General features: G+C 47.7%; 1 protein-coding gene across 5 annotated transcripts in view; it reads left to right on the forward strand.

The window, feature by feature from the left end:
* The window catches only part of LEF1 (lymphoid enhancer binding factor 1), a 72,933-nt gene that overhangs the window by 26,852 nt on the left and 22,513 nt on the right, over nt 1–23,568 (forward strand). For 3 of the 5 annotated variants that reach the window (XM_074148299.1, XM_074148300.1, XM_074148302.1), the window contains exons 4-5: nt 16,042–16,174; nt 20,064–20,154. In XM_074148299.1, the coding sequence (XP_074004400.1) occupies nt 16,042–16,174; nt 20,064–20,154 (224 nt within the window). Of the gene's footprint in view, nt 1–16,041; nt 16,175–20,063; nt 20,155–22,395; nt 22,480–23,568 lie in introns of all 5 variants that reach the window. The other 2 variants (XM_074148297.1, XM_074148298.1) reach the window with 1 other exon arrangement.

Raw genomic sequence — 23,568 nt, forward strand, 5'->3', positions numbered from 1 at the left:
GCCCAGGCTGCCACACCACACTGAAATCCTTTATCTCGTTAAGGAGTGAACCTACAGATTAGCCAGCCTGGCCTTAGCTTGATGTCGAGAGCATGTAACACCTGGCCTGGGTTTTCTGAAGAGGAAAGGTGCTTTTTTTTTTTTTTTTTTTTTTTTTTTTTCTAAAAGAAAATAATTTTGTGGGGGAGGCAGCATTTCCTTCCTGTGACTTAAGGCAAGAGAACTCGGTGCTGAGAAAAGCTGTGCTCTGTCTCTGTGCCACACCAAAGGAGCTCCTGTTGTAATGTTCTCAGCTCCTAGTTTTGTGCAAGTGATACAAACGGTGAGTTCCAAAATACTGGGCGTATGAGAAATTATCCACAGTATCTTTCCTGCGAGAGGATATTGTTTTCTCACTCTTTTGATAGACTGGTATTTAATTACTTATTTTGTGTTGGTTATGCCCCGTGAGCAGCTTGTGTGTGGACAGGGAGGTTTGGGGAGGGCGAACGGAAGGAAGAGATGCTTGAGATGAGCAAATCCCATCTCCGCTCCCGCACATTAGATGCTGTATTTTTACATCTGTACTGGTTCAGTGGCGTGAGGGGCTGCACACCTGGAGTTGGGGTAACAGGGGCTCACCCCGAGGCTTACGGTCCCACCTCTGCTGTGGCAGGGGTCTGACTGTCCTGAGCCCGGCTGGTTGGTGTGGTGGTTTTGCCAGCTTTGTCCTCGGGCACAGGCACTGAAATGACATGAAAGGGGGGGGGGGGGGGGGCGGGCGCTGCTTCTGCCTGCGTTTCATGGTGTGGTAGCATCTTGGCTGTGACCCAGCACCTGTGAGATGGTGGAAGCATTTTAACAGCCTGAAATTTGGGGTAATTTTTATTTTTAAGTGAGGTTAAGGTAGCCTTATCCTAGGTATAGGATAAGAGTAAGAGAGACCTAGACATGCTTTCTCTACAGCAGCACGTGATACTACACAGCAAGGGCCTTTACTACCATGAAAGGGGAAAATTAATATTTCTTTTTTTTTTTAACAGAGCACTTAATTCCTTGTTTAAAGGTCTGGGGCATCTATCTCGCAGCTTGTTTCTTGCATAAAGGGGCAGTAAAGATTTACCACATCTGCAAATAAATGTGGCAAACTGGCTGCGGACATCTGGCTGCTCGAACAAACTGAAAATGCGTCTGTGTGTAGCATCCACCAGGCCTGCAGCCGGAGCATTGATCTCTGCCACCCAACCTCCTGAGGATCCTCAGATCCCAGAGCATAAAGCTAAAAAGCGTGCTCCCTCTGCAGGGGAGAGGGGAGGGTCTGGTCTGGTCCCAGCCTCTGAAATACCCTGCTGGGAATGGGGAGGGAGCTTCCCGGTTCCGCTGGGAGCGGAGGAAAGAGAGAAGGAGGAGGGAAATAAAAAAGTAGTAAAAAAAAAAAAAAATTAAAATTTTCTCCATTATATGGTTGCGGACCTCGGCCGTGTTCCTGGCTGGTGGCAGCAGGAGGGGGTTGCTGGGTGGGAATGTCGCTGGCTGAGTTTGCCCAGCTCACCCCAAGTGTTGCAGCGGTTTGGGGGTTTTACTGCCCCACCGTAGCATGCGTGCAACAGGCAGGGCTCGTGGGGGTACCTCGTGTGCCCACCCCAAAAAAAGGAAGGGGTTAGCGTTGCATTTGGGCATCTCTGGCACTCTCGACCAACCGCCCTATTTGGCGGTGGAGGGGGGAGAAGGGCTGAATGCTTCCCCAAGCTCTCCTGGCGTGAGCTAATTTTTTGCCTGATAAATTGTTTAGTGGTGTTTTGCAGCGTTTAACGCCGCTGTGTTTCTCCCAAGCGCGGCCTTTATTGCAATGAAAAGTACTGAGGAGGGATGCAGTTATGATAAGAAATCGTCCACCTCTTCCTCCGCCACGCTTCAGGGGGGGGAGTTAATTGCACAGGGGAGCGCTAATTGCATGAAAAATCAAACTGTTGGTAATGACGGGGTGATGGTAAACTTCGGAAGTGCCTCTTTAATGAAATTGAGCATAACTCTCATATAGTGTTTGTTGAGTTTAGTAGGATTGAAATATAATTGCGGGGTGACCCGTTGTTAACTAGCAGGGCTCTGTGTGCAGCCGTAAGCCCATCTGGAAGGGTGATTTACTGGAGACTTGGGCAATCTGGCAATTCAGGCTCTTTTTTACGATGTTTAGACTTCTGCCCATGTTATAAAGTGCAGCCCAGGGTTTTTATGAGGATGTAGGTGCCTGCTCCACAAAACTTAGGTTGTGGGCTGGGTGTGGATTTTTTCCTTTTAAGAGTGATTTTTAAATTTTAAAGGGCAGCTCTTGAATTAAAAAAAAAAAAAAAAAAAATCTAGCAGCAGGCAGAAATATCCTACGCAGGATTTAAAAGGCATCACGTGTGTTGTGCATACCAGCAACCCTTTTTTAAGCCCTGTGGCCAACTGAGGGAAAGAGCTTAGTGGTTAAGAGACCAAATTGAGTGGGGTGGGAAGGGGGGAGCAGGTGAACCCCATGTTTCTCCCCGTCTCCCCCCCACATCTGACAGGCTGCCCAAGCTGGGGCCACCCCAGCCACTGGAGAGCCTTTTGGGGGAGCCTGAGGGTGCTGTGCAGTGCAGGAAAGCGAGCTAAACAGGGCCAGGGGGGTCCAGGCAGCTTCCCAGGGGTGAGCACAGGGTGGTGGGGCAGAGGCATGGATGGGCAGTGAATAGGGCTGAAGCAAAGCCATAGGAGAGCCAATGCCACCAACGCTGGCAAAGATGCATATGGGGTCCCGAGGTCTCCCTGGGTCACAAGGGTGCGTTTTGACAGGGATGGGCAGCTCTCGGAGACTGATGTAGCCCCAAATCCAATGTGGGAGCATCCCTCTGGGGCTCCTTCGTTGGCTGCTCTCTGCAGCTGGAGGCAAGGCTTGCTGTGAGGTTGCCATCTCTGCTTTTTGGGGAGAGGCGGGAAAAAATAGCTTTCCTAAGCTGCCTGGGGAGACAGCAGGCCCAAAGGTGGGGTACTCCATCTTTTCTGGGTACCTCTCTTCCCTTCCTTTTTCTGCTTCTCCTGCAAACAGGCTGGCAGCTTGCACGGGCCTGTTGTAATTCCAGTGGTCCCCTGAGCTGAGTAATCTCCCACCAGCAGCCCCTGGCTGGAGGGCATCGGTCCCTTTTTTTGTATCTTCTGAGATGCTGTTTGGCAAATGGGACTAAAAATACTGAGCCTTTAGATTATGCGTCCATAGGTCAGCATCCAGCAGTGTTTTGCGGTACTTTATTTGTCCTGTTGACATCGAGAGTTCAAATGAAACAGTCGGCATCGATGGTTTGGGCCAAAAGAAGTGTTTGCAGCCCTGCTCGTTTGAGCCCGTGCCGTGTTCAAGCTGTTCTTTGCTCATCCTTAGCTGTGTGCTGTGATTTTTATATTTTTAGCTACACATAAATGTAATTTTAGGGCATGTTTTTGTGTCTCACTGACGTGATGAACCCCCATGGGACTGATCTATAAAACTAAGTTAGTAGCTTTTCAACACTTTTGTTTGTACTGAAATCATCTTGCACAATGTGGTAGAGAAATAATTCCTGTTGTGACCTTCTACTGATGGTTCAAATAACCTGTCTAAGAGACATCCTGTTTCTGGAGGGCCCTATTGCTTTAATTCCTGTTAAAATTGGTTTTGCCTTCTGTGGAACAGTGCTGCAGAAATTAAGTACTTGCAAATGCGTTTTACCTCCAGATAAACGTTGCAGTTTGCATTTTCAATCCCAGTGAAGCTTTAGCAGACTGCTACTTTTGGCCTAATCATTTGTACGTTTTTAGGGATTTTTTCTTTTTTAGTTTAAAAATGAATATTTTATTTTAAGCCTTTGGACCATCTTGCCCACATCCAATGATGGATGTCTAATGAGATGACTTTTTACCTCCACTAAATGGTTATATTGTTTGCACTGATGTATGCTAAGACTTGATGCATTAAATCTTTGGTCATTAGCAGATGCCATTAGCAGAAAAGTCCAAATCACTTAGAGCTGGGACTTAAGACTTTTCATTAAAACCTGAATTTGCATGTTATTGGATAAATCTGTTAATACGGTTTAGCTGGACTCAGGGAAGTTTCGTGAAAACTTTTTCCAGTGCGTATGCAGGGTCAGTAATGCCTGGGAGCCTCGAATTTGGAGAAAGTGGCCCCTCTGGTCCTTCCTTCATACCCCGTCATCTGCCGAGTGACCCCTTGTGTCGATGACATCCAGCCCTGCCTGCCCCCGCTGTCCTTAATGCCACTTATGCTGCCTCGGCTGTTGGCATTGGGCTTCAAGCTGGGCATGGGTCTGCTCCAGTTCTACTGGGAAATCCCTCTGAAGCAGCTAAAATCCCAGGGGCGGGGGCTCCTCGCTTCCCAGCAAAGCATGGGCAGCCTTTCTTGACATTTGGGGCTGGAGGTGGTGGTCGGCCTCAGTGGCGATTTCCCCAGGGGAGCCTTTCGGCAATGACGGTGTGGTGGGGAGCAGGGCTTGCCAGGGGCAAGGACCAGCCAAGGAGTCATTGATGTCATCAAATTCATCACTCCTCTTTCTTAATATCAATTTCCATCTCCCCTCCCGCCCCATTTTTTAGAAGGCGGATGATGCAGGAGCGCTTCCAAAAATTTCAGTCACGCTGGGTAGCGTGGCCAGCACAGCTTCATCTCTGTTTTGCTATAGGTATGCAGTTTCTCCCTGGTCAGCCTTAAAGTTGCAAATTCAGGCATGGTGAGCAGAGGTTTTGGACGCATGAAGGTGTGTCAGGTGCTTGCATGGGCATCTGAGCCCTTGTCCTTACCTTCTATGAGACAGAGCTGGGATGTCTTCCCGATGCATGTCATGCTCTCACATTTTCTTAATCAAGAACATTTCTATTCAGTGCGTCGTTAAAAAAAAAATGCTGCTCAAAGAGAACTCGACCCATTTCTCAGTCTTCTGGGCCTCAGATGGTCTTTGTTATGGCATGTGGTGTTGAATAGGCGGTAGCATAGACTTAATGTAAATACATTTAGCAGAGGTCTTATTTCAAGCACTTTTGATCCATTGCCTGTGCGATGCTGAAAGGCATCTTCCTGTCACCAGGGTGCAGGACGGGGTTTTTTTTCTCAATTTCCCCCAGGAGCCTTGGTCCATATCCTGTGGGACGTGAGGAGGCCAATGAGGAAAAGTCATCCCATCCTGTGACGCACGTTGTCTGCCAGAACAGGAACGCCAGGCTTCAGAGGCTGCCATAGGACCGCCTGCTTTCACACAAAACGTGCATGTTTATGTAGTAGATGGTGTTTCACTTGTCTGAGCAGTTTCCATGCTTGATTTAAGTGAGTGCTTGAGGGTGCAGAGGAGTCCCCAGTTTGAATATTGGACCAAAGCGCATCCCTTTGACTGGGAGAGGCACATTAGCTTGCAGGTCTGAGTTCCCCGGAGAAGATGCTGAAGCTGTTGTGAGCGGGGATGCTGATAACCTCGAGGCAAGCAAAACAAGCTTCTGTCTTTGTCTTAGCTCAGCAGACGACTCTGGTGACAGAAACCATAACAGCATTGTCCCCAGGGAAGAGCTGAAGATGGCATGAGAGGTGACACCAGGATGGTCTCCAGCATCTTCTCCCCCCTTCCCCCCTGCCAAAATCCCCTGGGACTCCCTGGCACATAATGCCCCTGCTAAACCCCCCCCAGCTAGTGGCCGTGCTCCGGGAACTGGTTTCTCTGATATCCTGCGGGCTTCCTCTGCTGGTTTAGGGCAGCGGTCCTTATCAACAAAGCAATTAATAATTCAGACCCTTGCGACTCAGAGGCTCAAGCTTGGGCTTGTTAAAACATTGCGGTGCCTGTGTTCCCCTTAGCCAACAGAGAACAGAAAGGGCTGTGGGCAGGGCAGGAAACATCAGGGCAAAACACCTTTTCAGCTGGTGGGACCGGCTTGTGTGTGACAAGGATGCACGAGGCTGGAGCAGGGATGCTGTGCGGCATTCAGACTTGGGAGCCACTGCCCGTGGGGCATGTTGCCATCCGGAGTATTTCCAGTGCCAGTGGTCCCTTTTACCAGGGTTCGGGGACTGCTTAGTGACCCCTGGGGTCAAGTGTGTGATTTGATGCTGCAGGTTGCCGCTGGTTGGGTGCGGGCTTTTTGGTGCATGTATTGACGTCAGGAAAATTGATGAACTGCTCAGGATGTGCAAAGTTAAAAAGACTCTCATGTGGGAACCAGAGCTTAAAACGAGCATCGGCTGGCAAGTTATGGAGCATTTATTGGCAATTAATGGCTGTCGGAGAGGACCCGGTGCTGAGTTTGGAGAACAAAATAAAACACTGCAAAATATTTTAACAGGGAAACCCTTCACTGCAAGCATGTGGCTTTGCTGGCAATTTAATGCCCTATCAGTCGTTAGCACATATTCCTAAAACTAATGGGCTGTGCAACACTAAGTATAATCTGTGTGTATGTGAACTTGCAGTATGTAAATAGAAATGGGCTTGTCTTCCTCCGATCGGAGCCTTGCAAGACCTGCCTGGCTCCCCGCGTGGTTCGCCAGCACTCCAGGTCTCCTGACAGCCTTCCCGAGCAGGCGAGAACAAACAAATTAAGAAGTCACGGGAGAGAAGAAAACGGAGATAGCAGGGGATTTCTAATCGAGCTATTTTAATACTGGGTGTGCTTTAATCACTTACTTAATGGCAGTGCTTAATGAACACTTGAAATAAAGCATGCTTCTGTCAGAGATTCAACACCCGTGTTTTTAAAGCTGTCTTGAGGGAACTCATGTTTATTACAACTTTTCAGCTAAAACCTGTCGCAGTTGTACTATATTAATTTCCAAGATTGAAGGGGAGGTGGGGAGAAAGTTGGAAAAAGACAAGAATGTAGACAAGCCATTAGCTCGGTGGTTTCTCACTAAAGTCACAATTAACCTGAATCCGGTTACTGATTGTAATCCGTCTAGATAGATGCTTATCCCAGGCTTTATCAAATCGCATTTACTCTTTTCTTTGCAATGCTCCCCTGGCTGTTGTACAGAAGTTTTTATTGGGCTTCAGGCGGAGGGGTTTGCTCCAACTGCTTTTGCCTCTCCTCGCACGCTGCCTGCGTTCCCAGCTGTGACACCCCCGTTCCCTTCGGGTGTCGATCGTGGTTACCCGCAGATCATGGCACAGCACCATCAGCCGTGAAGCTGCCTTTCCTGTGCATTGCAGCCACAGCCGGTTGCTGCTGGGCTTCCCAAAAAGGCAGGCAAGTCTGGGCAGCTGGAAAAGGGTCACAAACTTTTCCTGCTCCTGAATAACCACGGGAAGCTCTAGTGAGGATCCTGGGTGCCTCCTTTGCCTGCTGACGTGCTGGCACCTTCTCTCCATCTCCAAGGTTGCTGTGGCTCTGCAGCTGTGTGATGCGACGTGTCCCTGGGAGCGGGGGGAAGCCTTCCACGACTGACTTAAAGTCACTTTCTTTTTTTCCCTTTCTCTGGCTCCCAGCACTAAATACAGCTTAATTGCCCAGTGAAGCACTGAAGTACAGGACATGAGGAAAAGGGGGACTGGGGAGATTTTTTTCCTCACCTTGGCTAGCCATCAGTTTACCTCCTGAAACGTGCGGTTTTGATTCTAGTTTTGTTCTGAGTAACCATTAGCAGTTGTCAAGCTGTAAAGCTTCACATCGAAGTGGATGCCGTGTTTCACTTTGCCTTCTTACTGTGGCAAGTCCCTGGGATGTCACCCCTGCTGTTTGTAAGCATGAAAGGTCAGCGAGATAAATGGCCTCCCATTGCCAAGCTGTGAAGCTGGGTAAAAAAGACTACGCCTTTCTTATTTGGCTTTCATAAATCACAATATTCCTAAGCCCCTGTTTCCTGTGAGCGGGGGTGTTCCTTGTGGCATGCTTTCCCTTCCTGCTCCTTTTAGCTTCAGGTGAGGCTAAAAGTAAGATTACAAATCCACCACCCCTCATTCTGCTATGTAATTTTCCCAATTGCACTGTCTAACGACCAGAGGACATTTTGAAAATTAAGCATAAAACTATCTCTGCTGTCGAGAGCCTAGAAGGACATAAAACTATTTGCTCTAAAGAAATGATGTGGGGACTGGGGGGGGAGTAACCTCAGCTCTCTGTATAATCAGCTTGCTGCATCTCTGCAAAGTTGTCTATGGGAAGGGATTGTTCGATAGCTCCCAGGGAGGTGGCACGTTGTAATTGCAATTATTGCTGGTGACGATTAGCTTGTTTCATCTATTGGCAACTAGTCGTGGCCCAAACACCTTACTGTTACCTCCTCGCCCTCCACCTCTGGTCCCCCTATGCTAAAGTTTGTCCATGATGACAGGTCCATGTTGAAGCAGGACACGGGCCTGGTTTTGACATTGCTACAAAAGTGCATTCTTCTTGGGTCTTGCATTTTTATTGCAACAGATGGTCGGCAAAGGCATAGATGTAGAGTTAGTTTAGCCATTAAAATGCTACTGCTATTTTGAGAGGACAACTGAAACTACCATCTTCTGGGTTTGCTAAAACCTTCTGCCTAAGGATGATTTCAGGACTCTAGAAACTAGAAGTTAAATCCATCAATTTTTTAGCCTATTTTTCTTGTCTTTTCAGGTCAAGGTATCCTAAAATCCTTCAACAAGTCATTGGTCCTTTTATTTTGCTGTACTGCTGTGGCAATAGTGGAAGGGTTTGGAGTTGTGGGGTTTTTGGGAAGAGCTGTCTGTTGTTGTGTTTTTACCCCTGAATTTAACATTTGCTGTCAAAAACTTGAAGCTGTGTGTTTTTCAAAATGACCCTCTCTTTCAGGAACAAAAGGGAATGCGTGTATTTTTCCTTAAGTTTTGTTGGTTTTTTGTTTGGTTTTTTGTTTATTGATTTATTTTAGTCTGAATTGAGAAGACCATCTGCTAGTGCCTGTACCCAACGCGCAACTTGTTGACAAGAGAGGAAAAGTAGACAGACTGGGGCCTTTTTTGGCTTTATAGAAGCAGCTTCGTGTTTAAAGAAAAAAGGAAAAACAAACAAAAAAATCAACACAGGACCTGTGTTGGGCATGTTTAGTTTGGAGAAGAGGAGGCTGAGGGGAGACCTCATTGCCCTCTACAACTACCTGAAAGGAGGGTGTAGAGAGGTGGGTATTGGCCTCTTCTCCCAAGGGAATAATGGCAGGACCAGAGGAAGTGGTGTAAAGTTGGGGCAGGGGAGGTTTAGATTAGATATTAGGAAGAATGACTTTACTGAGAGGGTGGTCAGGCACTGGAACAGCCTGCCCAGGGAGGTGGTGGAGTCGCCATCCCTGGAGGTATTTAAGAAACGTGTAGACGTGGCACTTCAGGGCATGCTCTAGTGCCCGAGACTGTTGGGTTGTGTCTCTTTGTGGGTGGGTGTGGTGGTGGGTTTTTGGGTTTTTTTTTTGTTGTTTGTTTGTTTTGGGGTTTTTTTGTGGTTGGACTTGATGATCTCAAAGGTCCCTTCCAACCATGAAGATTCTGTGACCTCTTTGGGTGTTGACCCAGGGGTGCTTGAGCCTTGCGTGCACGGGCTCACTTGCTCACGCTTCCCTGCGAACCTCCCTGCCCGTCTGCGACCTCCTTTGGGGATGTGCGTCCTTTGAAGGGTCGTTAATTTAATATCTTTCTCTGCGCAGCAGCTGGAACAAATGGTCCCCCCCCCAGCTCCAGCAGGAGCTCCCAGCCGCCCGCCGCGCCTGGCGCTGACCTACAGGCATTTTTGCCATGGCTGTCTTGTGCTTTTTATAGTTTTTGCACACTTGTTGCATATAGGATACCTTGCAGGTGCCACCCTTGGCTGAAGCCTTCGCTAGTTATTTGAGGAGGGCTTGGGTTTTTGGTTGTTTTCTGGCAGTCTTGCTTTTCAAAAATGAGGAAAAAAGCCTCAAGGCTTGCAGACTCAGATTGCTGTTCGCAAGAGAAACATTTGCTCTTGTACTGACTTGGGTGGTTGTTCCTGCCTTACTTTCAGACAGCAATGGTTTTAAGCTGGTGTCTGCTTCACGGAGAAGCTCCTGCTGGGGTAATGCCTACTGCTGGATCAGGGTCCCTGGCATTGTGAGCTCTTACCCTTTGCCCACTACTGTTTCTTTGGGAATTTTGGTGGGGTTTTTTTGACGTCAGTCATAAAACTGAACAGCAGCTTTATGTCCAATTGGCAGCCAGTGACGAGTGGTGTTCCTTAAGGGTCGGTACTGGGACCAATGCTGTTCAACACCTTTGTCGGAGACATGGACAGTGGGATAGAGTGCACCCTCAGCAAGTTTGCTGACAACATCAAGCTCGGTGGCGCGGTCGACATGCTGGAGGGAAGGGATGCCATCCAGAGGGACCTGGACAGGCTTGAGAGGTAGGCCCATGCAAACCGCATGAAGTTCAACCAGGCCAAGTGCAGGGTCCTGCACCTGGCATGGCAATCCCAGGCACAAATACAGGTTGGGCGGAGAATGGCTGGAGAGCAGCCCTGAGGAGAAGGACTTGGGGGTGTTGGTGGATGAGAAGCTCAACATGAGCCAGCAGTGTGTACTGGCAGCCCAGAAAGCCAACCGCATCCTGGGCTGCATCAAGAGAAGTGTGGCCAGCAGGTCGTGGGAGGTGATTCTACCCCTCTACTCTGCACTCGTGAGACCCCACCTGGAATACTGTGTCCAGCTCTGGAGTCCTCACCACAGGAAGGACATGGACCTGTTGGAACGCGTCCAGCAGAGGGCCATGAAGATGATCAGAGGGCTGGAGCACCTCCCCTATGAAGACAGGCTGAGAGAGCTGTGGCTGTTCAGCCTGGAGAAGAGAAGGCTCTGGGGAGACCTCATAGCAGCCTTCCAATATCTGAAGGGAGCCTACAGGAGAGCCAGAGAGGGACTCTTTGTCAGGAGATGTAGTGACAGGACAAGGGGTAATGGTTTTAAATTGGAAGAGGGGAGGTTTAGATTAGATATTAGGAGTAAATTCTTTCCTGTGAGGGTGGTGAAGCACTGGAACAGGTTGCCCAGGGAAGTTGTGGATGCCCCATCCCTGGAGGTGTTCAAGGCCAGGCTGGATGGGGCTTTGATCAACCTGGTCTAGTGGAGGTGTCCCTGCCGAGGGCAGGGGGTTTGGAACTTGATGATCTTTAATGTCCCTTCCAACTCTAACCATTCTATGATCTGTGCACTCACTGGTCAAATAATTCAGCTCTTGCTGTTTCCAGTAGATGTGTTTTCTCCCAGCCCTGCCTGTTTGCCCTACTGGTGTCCCTTCGGGGGACCATCCCCTGCCAGCAATGCCTCGCCTCAGCCTGAGCATGTGCTCGGGAGAAATAAAAGATACCAGCTGTGAGGACCAAGCTGTTGAGCAAACATCCAAGCAGCAGAAGTGCTCCAGGGAGGGCCGGGAAGTGTTCCTTTGGGTGCAAGGCCAGCTCCCAAAGGATGCTACTGCAGGCTCTGCTGCAAGACTCTGCTGTGGGACCGGAGCTCTGATGGGCCACTAAACCAAGGTTTAGTCACTCAGGAGTGAGTGTCCCTTTGAGCCGGGTCCTGTGGGGCACAGCTGGGTGTTCCCAGGCCAACAGACATGGGTGGTCCTTTCGCCATTAGCCTTTAACGTTCATAATGGGTTATGACACCTGGGTGACAAGGTGCCTTAAAGCCATACACCTTTGCAAGCCACAGGTCCTAATTTTTAACTGTTTGTTTCTTTTTTTTTTTTTTTTTTTCAAAATTTGCAGATCTTGAGCTAGGCTGTACTTGCAGTTTCCCTCACTTTCCAGGGCATGAGCCAGCAATGTGCCCTTGTTGCCAAGAGGGCCAGTGGAATCCTGGGCTGCATAGGGAAGAGTGTGGCCGGTAGGTTGAGGGAGGTCATTCTGCCCCTCTACTCTGCACTGGTGAAGCCACAACTGGAATACTGTGTCCAGTTCTGGGCTCCCCAGTTCCAGAGAGACACAGAACTACTGGAGAGAGTCCAGTGTAGGGCAACAAAGATGATTAAGGGGTTGGAGCATCTCCATTATGAGGAAAGGCTCAAAGAGCTGGGGCTCTTTAGCCTGGAGAAGAGAAGGCTGAGGGGAGCCCTTATCTATGTTTACAAGCACCTAAAGGGTGGGTTGAAGGATGATGGAGCCGGACTCTTTTCAGTGGTTCCCAGTGACAGGATGAGGGGCAACGGGCACAAGCTGGAACATAGGAAGTTCCATTCAAATATGAGGAAGAACTTCTTTCCGGTGAGGGTGCCAGATCCCTGGAAGAGGCTGCCCAGGGAGGTGGTGGAGTCCCCTTCTCTGGAGATCTTGAAGACCCGCCTGGATGCAGTCCTGAGTGATGTGCTCTGGGCAACCGTGCTTTAGCAGGGGAGTTGGACTGGATGATCTCTAGAGGTCCCTTCCAACTCTGACAATTCCGTGATTCCGTGTGACGAAGCTTAGGCCCAGAGTTCAATGAAGGTGACAAAATGGATGTGGTGTGGCAGTAAACCACATACGCTGCATCAGAGCTGTGTAAGAACCGTTTCAATGAACATCCAGCTTCTTCAAGTTGTCTGGAAATGAGAATTGTGTTCTCATCTGCTAGAACCTGCTTAGATACCAACTTGCATCAAAATATTACATTTTGGTGTGTGAATGAAGTAGAATTTCTTTACTGAAATACTGAAGAACCTCATGTAGGACAATGGTTAATAACGTCATTGTCTCATTGAAGGCATTTAGACTGATCAGGTTTTGCAGGAGAATATTTTTAAGATTGTTTTGAGGAGGAAAAGACTATAATAGATCTAAATATCACCAGTGTGCTGGGGAGAGCTGTGGTGGGTCTTAGCAAAGCGTTGGGGACCGAGTTCCCCCTGCACGGAGATTGTGTTGACCCAGATGGGTGGTCCTTGGGTTCAGGTCTCTGTCAGTCGCTGAAGTTTTTGCTGCAGCTGTAAGCGCCATCTTCAGAGGATTTGGGGGAGATGAACGTAGTAGGGATGGTGTGTTTGTGGGAGGAGGAGAAGCCTATGGGCAAAGACAGTGGGCTGCAGTGGGAGGAGTGGAATCAGCACTGTCTTGTAACTCAGCGTGAGGTAGGATTTTGGCCATGTCGCTCAGCCCTGAAAAGCCTTTGGGGCAGTAATGCCTGCTGCAAGCAGTAGGCAGTGGAAGAGGCTTTGGCATTGTCCCAAATCCAGATTGTCCCGGAGGGTGAAGGGTGCAGGCCAGCATCTGTGGGACAGGCCAGGGGTGTGTGGGGCCAGTCTGTTCCTCCCCTCTGGGCGGAGGGCGCAGAGAACCCATCTGGGTTGACTTGTGGGGCAGGTGCCATAGCAGAACCGATTTACTTCATAGGGCCTTTGGAAAACGTGTCATCAGGCCCTTCTCATAGATTCATAGATTCATAGATTGGTCCAGGCCGGAAGGGACCTCCAAATGTCATCTAGTCCGACCTTGGACTTCTCATCCCGGTTTGGTTTCGCAGTTGTCACCCTGTGTTTTCTCCCCCGGTCAGTTGCTGTGGTTGCCTTGGTGGGACCATGGGGAAGGGGGAGGCTCAGCTTGTGCCCACCAAGTGCCCCTCCGGTGGCACGTCTGGGTGCCCAGCAGGTTTCAGGTGGCCAGAGCTTACTAGGTCCTCCTAAAGCGGTGTGGTACAGGAAGGCGGGAGAGCTTTTTATTGTTATTATTTATTATTAGTTGGGTTTGGTTTGGTGGTTTTTGTGGTTTTTTTTGGTTTTTTTTTTAGTTCCTGGCTCTGCAAGACCCCTAAATGCTCTTAATGGCGATACAGCCCGTTCATATGTTAATTTTAAGCCCGCTGACAAGCGGTTTGCTTTTCTCCTGACTTCTCACGGTTCCTTCGCCCGTTGAAAGCCGCTGCTGTGGGCTTTAGGGGATAAGGTGCCGAGAATTAGAAAATAAAATCAAATCTGCAGGATGCTGGAGAGCGAGGGGGTACGGGGATTGGCTTGTTCAAAGTACGAATGGGTGATTTCTGAAAGCGAGTAACCCTGATACCAGGGGCGTGCATGACAATTGCATCCAGTATAATACAAAATGTTAATTACTAAATTTTGAGAAATTAATGCTGATTAGCGGCTGTGTGTGTGACCTAAATACATCTATTGCTTGATCTTTATTCATAATACACAGTTTATCGTTGATAAAGTAATTGCTGAATGGTGGGCTGGCCCACAAGTCTCGTAGCTAAAGACTGAGGCCTGATTTGTAAAGCGTCTGAAATTTGTTGGCATCTATTTTTTTGTTGAATTTATACAGACAGGGAAGATGAATAGCAGTCTGAGCTACCCCCTTTACAACTCCACTCATATATATTATTGAGAATTCATATTGCTTTTATTATTTGGTCACAAAAATGGACCTAATGCTTGTTGGCTTTAAAACACCTACTGGTGCTGCTTTCTCTCTCCATCTTGCAAAATATAAGACAAGGCCAGAGCTTAAATTAAAATCCTCAGGTTCTTATCTCTTTCCCACAGGAAAGCAAATCTGTGTTGAAAACCGTAAAATTAAGAGGAGAGCAAGGATAGCATAATTTAGCAAAAATTCATGGCACCAGATTCTGAGCTATATGACTGGAGGGATAGGTCAGACATTAAGAAGATACTGCCTGCTAATGCAAGTTCCTTAAGGTGGTGCTCTGGAAACAAGGCAAGCAGAAAACGCTGCACTGGTTCCCATTTGCTCCTTTTCCTCTACTCCTACCGGCCTTAACAATAAATTGAGTTGTCCATTTAATAACCCTTCTGCTTCTAAAAGTCCAGAGAATTCCTGGGTTTGTACTTGGAGTATTGTCCTAACATCTGTTTGTGCTAGGATTTCAATAGTGAGCTCAAAGAAAATTAATTTCATTGGGCTTTTAAATTATTTTTTTTTTCTTTTCTATTCTTAATTCCTGGTATTTGACAGGCTGTCATTGTTGAGTTTTATCAGGGTTTCTTTCTGAAGGACAATTGCTTTTTTTTTTTTTTTATAATTTTTATAATAACCTGTTTGTGGAATAATTTATTTTTGCTAAGGGGCATGGTACAGGGTGGCAGCGTACAAATTAATAGTCCCTGTTATACACTGGCATCATTGCCCCGTCTCATCCCACCATGGGAAGAGCAACTTGTGTTTCAAGCAGCGTTAATACGGCAGCATTTCATCAGGATGGACAAGTCCTGTTGTCTTGCTGCCTTGGTCCAAGAGCATGATTTTGGGCAGCATCACCAAAATTCCTGCACCTCTGTGGGAAGGGCCGATGGGAAGCGTGCGTTTCGGTCTGCGTGGACATGGCTGTACAGCACCCGTTTCAGGACCCGCTCGGGTGTTTGTAGGACTTCTGATTTCTCCTTGGCGTGATGCCCGTCCCCGTGCCATTGGCAGGTCTCCTCCCTAACTGACCCCTCTGAGAGGCCACTGCCAACCAATTATATATGAAATTAGGCTTTTAAGGATGGCTCTTCAGTTAGTTACCTGCTACCCAGAGCAGGAGGTGTCAAGTGGAGTTTGTAAACAACTTGCCAAGGGGCAAAGCCTGCCATTGCCCCCTGGCAAGGCTGGGGGCTTGTCCTCGCTGTGCTGTGGTTGCACAGGAGAGTGGTGGAGAGGAGGAGTGAGCAATGTCGATGATGCTTGTGTTGCTTTTAAGGCTGGAGATATGCACTTTAAACCTTTTTTTTTTTTTTTTTTTTTTTATGCTGATGCCATAACAGAAAGGTTTCTTCAGCGCTGCTGCAGGCTGTGCCATCCTTCGGTGGCAGCCCTCGGTGTGGCGTGCCTGCGTGGTGCTCCTCCTGCCCTGCTGCTCTCCAGCCGCTGCTTCCCTGGCCCCATCTCCCTGTCTGCCAAATGCCTGTCCTCCTGCTCCTAGCCTTCTCGTTTCCTTGCGTTTCCCCAACATCTGCATCCCTTCTGGAGCGTGGGTGGCTTGAAGATGCTGATTCTGGCAGCAAACCTGGTTGCCCTCTGCCAGCCCCAATGTTGTCCCCTCTCCCTTCAGTAATACAAATTGCATTTTGGAGGTGCATTTTTTTTTTTTTAATTAATTTAGAAGCCCCACTTCACTAACCCTCTTTAATTTCTTTTTTTTTTTTTTTTCTTCTCTTGCAGTCAAACAAGGTGCCAGTGGTACAGCCTTCTCATGCGGTTCACCCCCTCACCCCTCTTATCACCTACAGCGATGAGCACTTTTCCCCGGGGTCGCACCCATCTCACATCCCCTCCGACGTCAGCTCCAAACAAGGTGAGCCCGTCCCATCTTGTCAGGGATACAGAGCAGTCCCACTGCTCCCCGTGCTGCTGATACGGCTTTATTCTTAATATTTCAGAGTGAGAGTTCCAGGGACGCATGCCTGCTTTCAGAGAGGGTAATTCTGCCAGGATGCTGATATTTAACTTGGCCGTTTAGATCTTTGTGCTCTTTCTAATGTGATACTTTGGGCTTGCTTTACTCATCAAAATCTTTTAAAATCTCAATAAGTAGCAGCCAGTCCTCACCACCCCCTGTTGTGCCCGAGGCTTGCAGCATGCGGAAACGGCAATCATCCCTCACCTTCCTGAAAATGGGGGAAGAGTACTTTGGTCATGGTGTTACTGAAACATTTTCATTCTCCCTTTTACTCAAAATTGTATTTTATGTCCTTGTATTCTGGCTGTATGAATTCTTCCATACATTGGTTGGCATAACTGGAGCATAGCCCATAAAATACAGTTTCGAGCCTGCACAGGTTAAGGCTTTGCAAATGTGACATGTTTTAACCTTCTGATGCCCACTGCCTTCCACAGAAAGCATCATTTTGGGTGCCAGAGTTGCAGGTGTCAGTTTTCTCTGCACCTCTAGGACTCCTTAAAACAAGAAAACCCCCCAGCTCCTTGTCTGGGAGTGTCCGACCAGCCCCACTCTGGGTCAGGCTGTGGATTCCTGGGAAGCACTGACAAGCTTCCCCTGGGTGTGTTTGCTTGCATTGGGATGCAGAAGCTGGAGGGGGTGCAATGGATGTTGGAGGGGTGTCAGGGGAGGACTGACCCTGGACAGCATGGGTCCGAGCCAGGATTTGGGTAAGCAGCCTCAGGAGGAGAAACCTACACAGGAGAACTGGTGGCGAGGAGAGAAGGAGGGGGAGCAGAGGTTTTCTGAAGGCCTTTGTTCTAGTCGGGACGTCAGTGTGAGGGCGTGAAGTCTGTCAGGGCTGGGGCTGGAGGGTGCCTCCTTCTGCACACATGTGTCCCACCGCATGGTGTGACACCTAGTCGACAAATTCATGAAGCTCTGCTTTACCTGGGCACACGTCCATGTGCACAGTTGTCCTGTTTATCTGGAGAGGTGTTGAGCCACCATCGTTCAGGGAGAGAGACTTTTTTTAGTTCTGACTTTCCCTGAATGCCTAGTTTTCATTTTGGCCTTGCTCTGCAGATAATAACACAGGCTACATCCAGAAAATACCATGGCCTTGTGGCTCTGTGTGGTTTTTGCTGTTTGTTGATTAGTTGGTTGGTTGGGTTTTTTTTAGGGAGCAGGAATACAAAAAGCACTCTGCCTGGAAAGCCTGGCCTGTAAATGCACATATAATATCTTTTCCAGAGTTGGAAGAAGCAAATGGAGACCTCCTGTCCTCGTTTGTCTTCCTCCTTTGCGTCAGTGCCCAGGAGAAGGATATTCATGTTCATTCCTTGAAATCCCATGGGTGCCACAAGCGTTAGAGTATGGGATTTCCACCTCTTGCCCAAGCTGGCTGTGACAGCTGGGGCACACCCCGCTGCTGCCCCATTTTGTGAGCTTGAGAGGTTTTCACTTACTGTGCGATGGGTTTTGCCCTCCTGCACCCCAGTTCTTGGCTGTTACCCCTGGTTTATTTTTGTACTCCTCTCCTGCAGACCCAAACTGAACATCTGGTTTGTAGGTTCTGCTGCCCGTCCTGCCCTCTGCCTCATCTCGCCCGCTCCCCACTCCGGCCCCAGTGCATCCCACTGCTCGCGTCCCCATCCCTGAGCACAAGCCCGGAGCGGGGGCTCTGCTGGGGGCCAGCCAGGGCTTGTGCCCCTTCAGTGTTCCTGAACGGGATCTCAGTCCCTTTGCACAGCGTCTGGTGGAGATGAGGATGGATAAGGCGGGCTGGAGACTTCTGGTTTTGGCTGTGACGGTGTCCCTGATGTGTGTGGTCTTTCCATGCTCCCTGTTTCAGTGCCGCTGGCGTGTGGGAGCAGCCCCAGCAAAGTGGCCCATGCAGTTGCTGTGAAGAGAGGATTTTATTATATTTTTTTTTCTTTTCCCTCAGGTCCTCTGCCAAACGCCTCTGACCATTGTTTCTGTCCTTGCCTCCCACTGTGGGTCTGGAGCAAGGCACTGCCCCAGCCCAGACGCCGGGGTGCCCTCCTCCCACTGAAATCCCCCAGAGGGGGGGTGACAGGGGGGCCCACAGTGGCTTGCTCACGGTGCTGCCTCTTGCACCCCAAGCACGTCAGGATGGACACACAGCCGCCACCTTGCTAAAGGCAGCCCCTTCTTTCTTCCCTTTTATTTTATTTTACTTTTTCCTTAACTCTCCTGTGAGCAAAAGCTTGCTTCAGAGAGCGCTGGCCGTGTGCTAGCTGCATATGTTCCTGCTGGGCATTAGTTGGCTGACAGCCCCCAGTAAGGGGCCACAAGTTTTGGACTAGCAGTAGCCCCTGTGTGTTAGTGCTGAAGGAGCAGCATCGTCTCCATGGGTCAGAAATGCAGGTTTTGGGGAAGGAGCAGCCCAGCTCCTTGCACAGAACTTGGTCTGGCAGGGGCAGGGATGTGTTCACACTCCCAGGAGCGTCACCAGAGATGAGAGGCTGGGCTTGCTTTTCACCTTTTATTGCTTTAACTCACATAAAAATCCTGGGATATATAAAGCGTTCCCTCTCGTGTCAGCCACCAGCTGTTCTATGCCTTTGAAAAGACAACAGATCAAAAATATGATCCTCAGGTTGTGGGCCCAAGTCTGAAAAATCTAGCATTTTCCAGACAGTAACACCACCGGTATTGTTTTCCATCCTCTTCTGTACACAATCCCAAAAGATATTCTTCAAATCTTACAGTGAAATTCAGAAGATTTAAATACAAACTAGCGGGGTGGGGGTGGGTGGAGAAATAAATCAGTAGCATCAGTCTGTAAACCAAGTCTCAAGGTAGCACACACTCAGTCTTGGACCTTTGGAGTGTCACCACATAAATATTTAATGCCCTTTTAAAGCAGCTGATTTAACATGTGAAGTAGACTTAACAATTCCTTCTGCTTCAGCCCCCTCTTCCCCAAACACATTTAAATAAACCGATGTCTTTGTGGCCTTTGCAACTGTAATTCCGTGTCTCCTGGGGGCACGAGGTTTTAGGTGAAGAATGGAGACCGCAGACCCTTTTGGGACGAGGATTAGCTTTAATCTTGAGGTGATTCTTGCAGTTGTAGGACTCTGTGTTCTGGGGAATGTGAGCTGATGGATCATTTCTGATGGGACTCTTATTTTTCCATGAAATACTACCAATGCAAAACAGATTGACCTTGGAGCCTACAGGAGTCAACTTGATGAAGAGCTTAGTTGGAGCTAGAGTGACAATTGGAAGCCAAATGAATCATATCAAGTGTGACCATTACAGGCCTGAAAATGATTCTTAATTAACCACTGATCCTCTGTGGTAGCAAGTTTCCAAAATCTGTGAATCCATAAGGGAACCCGCGAAAACATACAAGTAGCAATTTACCTAATCTAATAGCTCTTTGACAATGCTTTATTTTCCTCTTGTTTCATGCTGTGTTAGAAGAGGTCCTCGGGATCCGATCGGGTTTGGTGGAACCATTGAGAGGACAGCATTCCCTAATACACTTTACAGGAGTTCTAAACTTGCACAGACTCTGACCCATACATTTATTCCCTCCTTCCACTTTGTTTTTTTCCATTATTTCGCTTTGAATTGCAGTATCGTGTGCAAGCTATTTATTATTTTAAAGGTGGCATGGGTAGCCTTTTGCTTTTAACCCCAACCAAGAACGGGGTTATTTCTTACCTAGAGCACCAATTCCACCATAGCATTGGCTGTATTAGCTGTGAACTGTAGCTCACGTGTAGTATTTTGAGGGGAAAGTCATTCATTCTTCTGTGCTCTTTGACAGGCATGTCCAGGCATCCTCCAGCTCCTGATCTCCCTACCTTCTATCCCTTGTCTCCAGGGGGGGTTGGACAGATAACACCACCTCTTGGCTGGTAAGATCTTTTAGCTTCTTTTCAGACAAAGGTGCATGTTCACACCATTTGCTGTTGTTCAATCAACTGCAGCATTTACAAAATAAGAATGTCACTGCAGTAAGAAATTAATACATTATTTTAGTTGAAAAGATCAAAAAATGACGATTTCTGAAATGAATCTGTTTTTCATACACATGCAGAAATTGAAGTGTGTAGATTTCACTTTGAAGTCTATATATTTCTTATGGCTCAGATTTGTGGCTCTTGGCATTTGGAAAGAGAGCAGAAAACAGCTCTCGAGGAATTAAATGTAAATTTTTAATAAACAAAATTGCAATTAGTGAGCGGAGGGGAGGTAAGAAGCAACTTTGAAGTGTGTGTGTGTGTGGAGGGGGGGAAGTCTTGAAACTGCACCAAAACGGAGGACAAACTTTTGTAGTCTGCTGCTTGTTACAGTTTCTGTATGGAGAGAAGCCTCTGTCATTGGGAGATTTTGCTGCTCTTGCTAATAATAGCCCTCTCAGGATCTTTCCCTGCCATTCAGGGTGTCATTTTCCTTTTGGAGGAAACACATGGTATTTTCAGAGTAATCGATTTGGCAGGATGCTTCATGCCTGCTTGGGGTGGATCGGTACTTCCCCTCAGATCTGTTGGAGCAAGGAAGAGGGAAACTCAGCAACGATTTCAGTGCTTCAGAATCTGTATCTTGACTAATCTCTGCCCATGCAATGAGTGATGCAGATTATTATTTTTTTTTGTAGTGTGTTTATGGGAGGGAAACATGATCCAGATGACAATAGACACAGCAAATAGAGGGCAGAAGATGATGGTGAAATGCTGAATTGCTGGCAAATCTTTCAGAAAGTGCCACGTGCCTTTTTGGGACAAATTATTATTACATATCAAACTAAAATATGGAAGTAACTGAGTCTCTTTTTCTTTTTTGTTTTTTCCTTTTTTTTTCTTCTTTTTTTTTTCCCCCTCTCCTCCCTGTTTGCTGCTGCCCAGCTGACTCCCCACCACCAGGCAGTTCCTGGCATTCGTTTTCCATATGGGGTCAATCATTTCTTTTGAATGGTTTCTTGATGCAGAGGCTGAGGGGAGGGGAGAGGGAAAAGAGAAAGAAGAGGAGAGACAAGATCCAATCTTATAAGGCTCGGTGTTGTGTTCAGCAGCGCTCACTGACAGCAGGACGTACCCAGCTGTCCCTTGTGCTATATGGCTTCCAGCTGCCTTCTGTGTGGTAGCACTTCTGAGACTTCTTCCACCTTTTTTTTTGTTTGTTTGTTTTCTTCCCTTCCCTTTGAGCACTGCTCATTTCTAGTAATGTGCTCCAAGCGTGAACCCTCTATCCTGGACCCTACAAAGGTCAACATCTGCCCCCCCACACCCCCTTTTTTTTTTTTTTTTTTTTCCATCTGAAAGTTGTTCTGCCAATCAATAAGCAACTGTTTGAATAGGATTGATGTGTGCGGTGGTCATTCTGGGCTGGTTCAGGTATTTGGGCTGAACTGGTGTTTGTTTGCATTGCCATAGCATGCTACTTCAGGGTGTAATTGTAGTCATGACCTAAACCATTGCTAAGTGAAAGAAACCAAGATGTAGTGCTGGTGATAAAAACTAGAGTCCAAATGACAGGCTGGTGACATAATATTCCATATATTTGGGAATATAGAGGAGGTAAGGATTTCACACAAGCTTCTTTTACTGTATTGCAAAGTTTGAACTTTAAGTAGTTGAGATGGCCTTGTGTTGCTGTGGGCTTTTAGGTGCTTGTAGGGTTTTTTTTTAAATCAAATAAACTACTTTCCTAGAAAAGCTGGCCACTTCTACCTCACTATAGAAGACACAAAGAGAGAGAGTCCTAAGTTTTCAAGACTTAATAAAAACGTTCAAAAGGTGTTCTAGCTTGTCAGTTCAGTCTGGTGTTCTTGCACTGATCTACAGTAGAGCTATTTGGAATGAAATGCCTCTTTCCTAAGAGCTAGTTAACCAAATCTGATTCCAGTGCTGTTACAACTAGGTGAGAGAAGGATAGAGAGTCTGCATGCATGCGTGTGGGAATCTTTCAACAGCGAGGGAGAAAGTCCAACGTGTTCAAATATTCGTCAGCTTTGAATACAGCAGAACTCTGGAAAGTGTTACCTATGACTGTTTTTTGTGACTAGTACTGAGTTCCCATCCAGTGCTTGTAACTCTAGAGTAACTACTGAATACCGTATCGTATGATTGATGGGTTCCTTTCTTCTGTGACCTCAGGCAAGGTCAGCCTGTATATCCCATCTCGAGTGGATTCAGGCAGCCCTATCCATCCTCACTCTCAGTCGACCCTTCCATGTCCAGGTAGGTGTAGGAGGTGAATGACTGACCGGGGAGTAACTGCTGGCATTAGAGGGCAAGTTGCTCTTCTGCTTGCATCTTGGTCTGCCTTTGCTTGCTTTTCAGTCAGCTAAAACTTTATGCGTACATTTTTATTTAACATATTTGTGTAAATACAGTTTGCCTGGATCCCACACTGGTCTCATTCAGCATTTTCTTGGCAGTCTCTGAAGCGTTGCAGTTAGGAGCACTGGTGAATTGTCAACAACTAATTGAGCTGTTTCATCTGAAATGAGTCATTAGTTCATTTCTAGATGCAACATACAGTGTGCATCCTTGGGTTCTGCTCATGCAAGTATGCAACCAGGTGGATTGTCACTCTAGTCTGTGTTCTCCAGTTCTAATTTCAAAGTTGTTGGTAACTAGTCTTGAATCATTTAGGTACCGCTCCATGTGGAAACTTGCTCGCAAGTAGGTATTTCATAGCCCAAAGCCACTAATGGCAAGGGATGTACTGGTGTGTGAATCAGGCGCTGTGTCTTTACGTCTAAGTGCAAGCAAGCAATGCTAACTGAGACTTGGCCATGACACACTCCAGACCTCCTCTCCTCTGCTTTTGCACTCTAAAGACAGCTTCTGCATCCTGTGCTTGGTGTACACAAGGTTGCAATATTACCACTCGAGGTTTTTTGTGTGACCTGTAGAAGACACATCCTCTTGCACGGGGACTTAAGACCGAGCCACTTGATAAGCAGTGGGTCTTCTTGCCTTTATTTGTGTGGGTTCCTTTGGATTATCACTGTCCCTTCACTTCTTTACAGGGGAATAATAAGCATGTGCCTGTCAGGGTGATTGGGAAGAAAACCCATTCTTTCTCCAAAATAAAATGACCTGATTTGGTTACAGGGCTTTGTGTTTGCTTTATTTTGATGGCATGAAAGAAAAGGGCAAGGCGACTAGGGAACAGAGAAAGGAGAGGCTGGATGTGATTCCTTAACTAGCACTCATTCAGCCAACCTTTGAAGCATGAGCTTGCTTTTTGATGACTTCCACTAGTTCAGAAGAAAGCGTGCAGGTTTTCTGCTGCACCTGAGCTTGCAATGCTCAGCACCT

The sequence above is a fragment of the Numenius arquata genome, chromosome 5, assembly GCF_964106895.1.
Source record: "Numenius arquata chromosome 5, bNumArq3.hap1.1, whole genome shotgun sequence".
Classification (NCBI taxonomy): Eukaryota; Metazoa; Chordata; class Aves; order Charadriiformes; family Scolopacidae; genus Numenius; species Numenius arquata.